General features: G+C 42.2%; 1 protein-coding gene across 1 annotated transcript in view; it reads right to left on the bottom strand.

The window, feature by feature from the left end:
• Window positions 1-6,838, bottom strand: part of Frmpd2 (FERM and PDZ domain containing 2) — a 111,138-nt gene extending 104,300 nt beyond the window's left edge. The window contains exon 1 of the mRNA XM_048336023.1: window positions 6,744-6,838. Coding sequence (XP_048191980.1) covers window positions 6,744-6,768 — 25 coding nt within the window. The 5' untranslated portion in view covers window positions 6,769-6,838. The remainder of the gene's footprint in view (window positions 1-6,743) is intronic.
• Window positions 6,839-7,711: the final 873 nt, after the last annotated feature.

The following is a 7,711-nucleotide window of genomic DNA, read 5'->3' on the forward strand; positions in this document are numbered from 1 at the left end:
ATTGACCAAAGGTCAGCAAGGCCAGGTGGCAAAACAAGTTTTTCCCACCAGGGGGTGACTTTCTTCTCACTCCCCTGTTAGAAGAAACCATATTGAACCCTCTATTTCCACCTTTGCCTGGCATAACAAGAAACTCCTTGGCCTTCCCACTGTGCTGGCATTGGATGAGACCCAGTAGAGAGGGACGACTTTCACCCTATGCAGGGTAACAAAGGACTGTCTCTGAAGTGTCTTATGAGGAGCAGTATTGGTATCCCTGGTCATCTTAGCTAAAGTTCTATCAGTAGAAAACTTAGTGGGAAGACACAACACTGCCCTAAACAACAGTGTAAAGATGTCCTGGAGGGGTCAAGAGAGGCTTAGCAGAGAACCTGGACTTCTACTTCCATCTGAAAGTAAATCAACAGACACTCCTCCTGGATGCAGTCAAGGGACAGCTGCTTAAAAAGGTCTAAAGAAGGTCCAGACACTGAGCACCTGTGGCTCACACCTGTAATCCTAGATACTCAGGAGGCTGAGATCTGAGGATCGAGGTTCAAAGCCAGCCCCGGCAGGAAAGTCCATTAAGACTCTTATCTCCAATTTAACCACCAGAAAGCTAGAGATGGCGTTGTGGCTCCAAGTGGTAGAGCACTAGCTTTGTGCTGAAGAGCTCAGGGACAGCGCCTAGGCCCAGAGTTCAAGCCCAACCAACCATGAATGAGTGAATGAATGAATGAATGAATGAGGTCCAGGGTTTTATAACATGATGCCCAAGCATCTAGCATTTGATAGATATTACTCATCAGATCAAGAACTGGGAAAATCTCAACTTGGATGAAAAATAAAACAATGAATGCCAACACTAAGATGATACAGATGATCAATGTATCTGACACGGTACTTAATGAACAACTGGAAACACAATGAACATAAATTTAAAAAAAAAAATAGAAACTCTCAACAAGGAAATAGAAAGTCTCAGCAAGGAAATCTGAAAACCAAATGGAAGTTTTAGAACTAAGCATGGAAATCTAAAAGTCAAATGGAAATTTTATAACTAAAGGCTACAATAACAAAATTAAAAACATAATAAGTAGGTTCAAAAGTTTGCAAGCAGACAGAAAAAGAAAAAAATGGAATGAGAACAGAACGATAGAAATAACTCAATCTGAATAACAGAAAGCAAGTAACATTTTATACATCAAAAGTCCCTATGGAGGGCTGGGGATATGGCCTAGTGGCAAGAGTGCTTGCCTCGTATACATGAGGCCCTGGGTTCAATTCCCCAGCACCACATATACAGAAAACGGCCAGAAGTGGCGCTGTGGCTCAAGTGGCAGAGTGCTAGCCTTGAGCAAGAAGAAGCCAGGGACAGTGCTCAGGCCCTGAGTCCAAGCCCCAGGACTGGCCAAAAAAAAAAAGTCCCTATGGAGAAAGTGAAAATACAATCCAAAGAATGGCAAAAAGTATTTACAGGTAATCTAACATATAGGATATATAAAGGGCTTTTTTTTCAATTCAACAACAAAAACAATTTTTTTTTAGTAATTTTACTAGTATTGTGCAGAGTGGTTACTATTTCAGAAGTCAGGTAATGAGAACATTTCTTTTTTTTTTTTCTTTTTTTTTTGCCAGTCCTGGGGTTTGAACTCAGGGCCTGAACACTGTCCCTGGCTTCTTTTTGCTCAAGGCTAGCACTCTACCACTTGAGCTACAGTGCCACTTCTGTTTTTCTCTATATATGTAGTGCTGAAGAATCAAACCCAGGGCTTCTTATATACGAGACAAGCACTCTACCACTAGGCCATATTCCCAGCCCGCCCCCACACCAAAAAAAAAAAAAAAAATTTTAAATAGGCGAAAGACTCAAGAAGACAACTGTCCAAAGAACACATGCGAATGCTCACAGAAGCATTATTCATAACCAAAAAGTGGAAATCACTCAATTGTCTAACAGCTGACAAACAGATAAACACAAAGTACTGAAAAATGCTGCAACAGAGATGACTTTTGAGGTGTATTTTTTTTGTTGTTTTTTTTTTTTTTGTGTGTGTGTGTGTGTTTTTTGTTTTTTTTTGCCAGTCCTGGACCTTGAACTCAGGGCCTGAGCGCTGTCCCTGGCTTCCTTTTGCTCAAGACTAGCACTCCGCCACTTGAGCCACAGCGCCACTTCTGGCCATTTTCTATATGTGGTGCTGAGGAATCGAGCCTAGGGCTTCATGTATACAAAGCAAGCACTCTTGCCACTAGGCCATATTCCCAGCCCCCCAGAGATGACTTTTGAAAGCCTGTTATAAATGTTCACATTTTATTCATATCAGGTTTATTTGTGATGGCCAAAAAGTTGAACCAAAATACCTTCATCTGGTGAGTGGCTACACAAATTGTGGTAAAGACGTACGATAAAATACTATTTGGCAATGAAAAGCAAAGAGTGGTACTTGCAATGACTTCACTACATCTCAAGAGCATTGTGACAAGTGGGGGGGGAAAGCCAGTCTCAAATAGTCACATAATGTGTAAATATTTAAGTAATTCACATTTGCAAGGTGTAGACTGGAAACCAGGCTCTTTCACAGCTCTCATTAACATGAAAGCTAAACTAGTTTATATTTTTTAGTATAATCTATTTAAAAAGTATACCAGGTAGGCATTGATTGCTTGTGCCTATAATCCTAGTTATTTGGGAGACTGAGATCTGACAATGGCAGTTTGAAGTCAGCCCAGGAAGAAAAGTCCATGAGACTCATCTCTAATTAATCACCAAAAAAGCCAGAAGTGGAACTGTAGCTCAAGGGATAGAGCACCAACCCTTGGGAGGTGGAAGGTGGGGAAAGAGCACAAGGCCCTGAGTTCAATTGCTAGTACCAGCAACAAGAACAAATAAACAAAACAAAAACCTTATATTTCCCCCCAGTCACTTCCACCTAGACCAGAATAAGACATTTCAGCTCACAGAAAACATGTGATTGCAGCAGAGGATCACAAGAGACCAATAGCTATACCCTTATAAACACATAAGAATGATGCTAAGTGAAATGAACTCCATGTTATGGAAACGATTGTTATGTCACTGTTGTAACTACTTTCAACATGCTATGTGTAACTGTACCTTCTATTATTGATGATTTTCTTGTATCCCCTTCCTGTAGTGTACCTGCATTATCTCTGTATCTAATCTGAGTACATTGGAAACCGTGTATACTGGTATTAGAACTAGGAAACTGAAAGGGAATACCAAAATTGAGAGACACTGGGTAAAAAAGACAAACGACTTCAAAAGAAATACTTGCAAACCTGTTTGGTATAAATGAACTGAACAACTCATGGGGGGGAAAGGGAAAAGGGGAGGGAGGAATGAGGGAGGAGGTAACAAACAGTACAAGAAATGTATCCAATGCCTAATGTATGAAACTGTAACCTCTCTTTGCATCAGTTTGACAATAAAAAATTTTTTAAAAAAAGAAAACATGTGATTGGTGCAAATACAATACTTCATTTGCATAATGGATTTAACCAGGACTGGTGTAAACATGAGGGGGCTGCTATGATTGGCACATACACCTTTGGCCCCTCCCCCTTCTGGCTATATAAGCAGGCTGTTTAGTTTGCAGCAAAATGTTATCCTCCTTGATATTCCTCTGGTGTAACACCATCAAGTCCAGATGAAAACTTTCTCTCCAGTGGTCTTGCCTACTTCTGCTGAACTGTTAACAGGAGGGAAAGAAGCAGCCAGCAGTACAGATTATGCAGTAGCACATATCTTCAGGTAGCAATAAACTGTATAGGTGCAAAGAGTAGTAACACTGAACCCTGTTCCGCTGTCATAGCTGCTAGGAACCTGGGGCCTGAATGCTAAGGCCCCAACTAAGGCTGACATCCCCTGCAAACATCCACAAGAGCCTGGAAGAGTTCTCAGCCTTGCAGGATTTCTATCTGGATAGAGGGAAAAGACCCTAGGCTGCTGGTTTGTAACAGAAAGCTCCAGTACCTTCCATTAAGAGAAGAGAGAGGAAGGGTGGGCAGTCATTTTATCTAATGTACATATGTGAAAAATGCAGCGAGATAAATTTAGAGGATGGATGGGGTTGGGAGCAGCAATGGGGGAGAACAATGGAAGGGGTGACAATGGAGATGCTCTATACTCATAAACTAACACATTGAATTGAAACTGCTTTGTACAACTAAAGATAATTAATTTTTAAAGTGAATTTTAAAAAGAGAGAAGAGCAAGTAATAAAGAAGAAAGTTATTATGCAGAGCAGGCCAGAAGAAATCTCATTGGATCAGATGCTTACACTCATACAAGTAATGTTTGTGAGCACTGATGTGCCATGCCTAGAAAATCAAAAGAGCTTGACCCTCAGCTCTCCCCCTTAGAGATTTGCTGATAGGAGTGCATGTGGTGTTCACAGCCATCTGAGGAAGGCCAGACACTCTGTGTAAATAGTCATCAGCCTCTTCTGTTCTATGTTTAATTCCGTAATCATCTTGCATGGTGCTCTTCTCCAAGTTCAACATTTTCACTACGGATATCTTCTTCCCTACAGAGAGCAAGTATTCCAAGTTCTTCCTTTATGTCCCTTCTTCCCTCCAGAACTAGGTGTGCTTTAACTCCTTCAAAAACCCTTGGGTCCTGGGAGGTGTTGAAGAAGCCTCCGATTGCACAGTGAGCGCCAGTGATTACATTTCCAAGGGTCTGGACATGCTTTTCTCTGCCTGGAGTGCCTTTCCCCAAGCACCTACTTTCACCCCCAATATTCTGGGCCCCACTTCCAAACTGCACTAAGCATCAGCTCTCCCAGCAGCCCATCTCACCTCTACACTGGGATTTGCTGTCATCACAAGTTGTCATGCAGGCCCCTCTTTCTGGCTCACCCACACTCTGAAAGAGAAAAGGGAGTCCCAGTACCTAGCACCTGTCTTGGTACCTAGGAGATGAATGTTATGTGCATGTGAAATCAATGAGTAATTAATTGATTTATTTCAACCACGGCTAATCGTGGGGCTTTGGGGAGAGGGTGGTTTTAGCCAGGAAAATACACACATCTCATCTCTCCAATTATTGTTTCCCTCCTAACTTGGATACTAGGGATTGAACTAGGGCCTCAAGTTTACCTCACACTACCATGTGAGCCAAGCCCCTAATTTCCTTTGCTTCTTAGATAAGGCCTACTGTGCTAACTTTGCATGGGCTGGTTTCTCATCTAGGTCTTTCTGTCTACCTCCAGGTAGTTAGGATTACAGGCTTGTACAACCACACCCAACCCTCCTCCTTCTTTTTGAGACAGGGTTTCATTATGTAATCCAGTCTGGCCTTGAAGGCCTTGAAACTGTGATTGTTCTGCAGCCTCCTCAGTGCTCCAATCACAGGTGTGCACTACCATGCCAGTTTTGTTCGTTGGGTTTTATTTGCCGGGGGTGGGGGGGCGGTTGAGATGGGACTCACTGCATAACCCAGACTGGCCATAAAACTTGTGATTCCCTACCTCAGTGTCTTAAGTGCTGGAATTACAGGTATACATCATGTTGCCTAGCTGAACTGTTGAGTTTTAAAAAAAAATTATTTAAACTGTTGAAAAAGTCAACTGAGTATTATTATTCTTATACATATAAAACAAGATAAATCATTTGACTTCCTTTTAAATTATTTTCTAAGAGTCAGATATGGTCTGAAACTCTTTAAACCATTGATATTCTTCTTCTTCTTTTTTTTGGTCCCAGTACTAGGGCTTGAATCCACTTGAGCCACAGCTCCACTTCTGGCTTTTTGGTGGCTAGCTGGGGATGAGTATCACAGGGAAAGGAAAGAGAATACCAAAATCAAGAGACAAAGGATAAAAAGACAAATGATTCCAAGCAAAACTTACAAAACCATTTGGTGTAAACCAACTGAACAACTCATGGGGGTAGAGGGGAAGGGGGTAAGGGAGGCGAGGGGAAAATGAGTGAAGAGGTAACAAGTTGAACAAGAAATCTACTCACTACCTTACATATGAAACTGTAACCCCTCTGTAATTCACTTTGACAGTAAAGGAAAAAAAATTAAAAAGAAGTATAAACAATAGAAAAGCTTTTCCCTGAGTAAAAGGAAGTCTGAAACTGGAGGGAAAAAAATGCCAAATAAATTATTTCTCTTTAAAAAGGGGTGGAGGGGTGTCACAGATGTTTCTACCTAGCCCAGCTTCAAACTTCAGTCCTCAGATCTCTGCCTCCAGAGTAGCTAGGATTACAGGCATAAGACACTGGTTCCCAGCTAACCATCGATATTCTTAAAGCAATAACCAAAATTGCTCATTTCTGAGAAATATTAACAATATCATTTACTGAGCTACTCTTGTGCTGCCAACACAAGCTAAGTGCCTTTCTCATTCACATTGGGGATCATACAGGGGTCCCATGAATCCTCTATACAATAATGTGGACATCCTTGTCCCCATTTTACAGATGAGGAAGTCAAGTCAGAAAAGCTCAAACACTGTTTGAATTTGCAAACAGTGCCAGAGCAGTAATTCAAGCAAAGGTTAGTTTAACTCTTTCGTGCATATTTTCTCTCCTAGGTTCAGTTATTCTCCTTAAAAAAAAAAAAAAGTCAAGTCTATCAGACCCAACCAGTAACCTCCAAATAATATGGTAGCGAGTCACAGCACAGAGCCTAACATAGCAATTTTATCCTAATGTCTACATCCAGGCTGTGTGAGGGATTTGCCCTTTCCTTAACCCAGATTTATAGGAGAAAAGAGAGTCATGCAAAAGGGTACCTGCATCCTTTGTCACTGGCTGCATCCCAAAGTCTCTGTGACCCAGGCTAGGCCTTCAGCATGAAACAACTTCCCAGTGGCAATGGAGGATCTCCTGTGATCTCTGGGGAGCCGCCTGCACCCTGGCTGCTGCAGCTTTTGTTTACTATCTGTCACTACGCACTGGCTGCCCAGCAAGTGAATCAACAAGGCCCTGTCCCTTTCCTGCTGCCCACATGCTCTGGGCTCTGCCCTGAGGCCCATTAATAGCAGAGGCACTTCCAAGCCTGTGGCCTCAAAGCCAGTGACCCAGGAGAGCCCGGAAGAGCTCAAGGGGATTAGGTGGCCCTGAGGTCCGGCTCAGCAGGGCATTTATGCTGATGTCACTTTATCTCCTGGCCCAAAAAAAGAAAAAGCTCTGTAAGTAGCAGGAGACAGGCAGGACAGCCAAGGCTTGCTTCACCAGTTCCCCATCCTACCATTTGATTTTTGATTTTTGTACCAGTGCTAGAGCTTCAACTCAGGGCACTGTCCCTTCACTTTTTTCATTCAAGACTGGTGCTCTACTGCTTGAGCCACAGCCCACTTCTGACTTTTTGATGGCTAGAGATAAGAGACTATTGGATTCATCTACCCAACTGGCTTTGAATGCTGATCCTCGGATCTTAGCTTCCTGAGTAGCTAGGGTTAAAGGCGTAAAACACCAGCCATCAGATGAAAATGTGTCTTTTAAAAAAGGAAAAATGAATATGAAGTTTGCTTGACCAAAAACGTAAATTTTAAAAAATTGAGGAAACTCAGAGCTGGCGAGGGTATGGCCAACACATGTGTCCTCATAACCAGTAATGAGAATACAGATCAGTGCAGCCTCCCGTCAGGGAGTTTGGCAGTACTCATCCATGCTTGTAAATCCACACAGCCTTTGCAAACTCAGTTTCTAGGAAACAACCCCATGGATATTCATTCATTCAGTATTGGAAAAAGAGTGC

The sequence above is a fragment of the Perognathus longimembris genome, chromosome 2 (assembly GCF_023159225.1).
Source record: "Perognathus longimembris pacificus isolate PPM17 chromosome 2, ASM2315922v1, whole genome shotgun sequence".
In the NCBI taxonomy this organism is placed as follows: domain Eukaryota; kingdom Metazoa; phylum Chordata; class Mammalia; order Rodentia; family Heteromyidae; genus Perognathus; species Perognathus longimembris.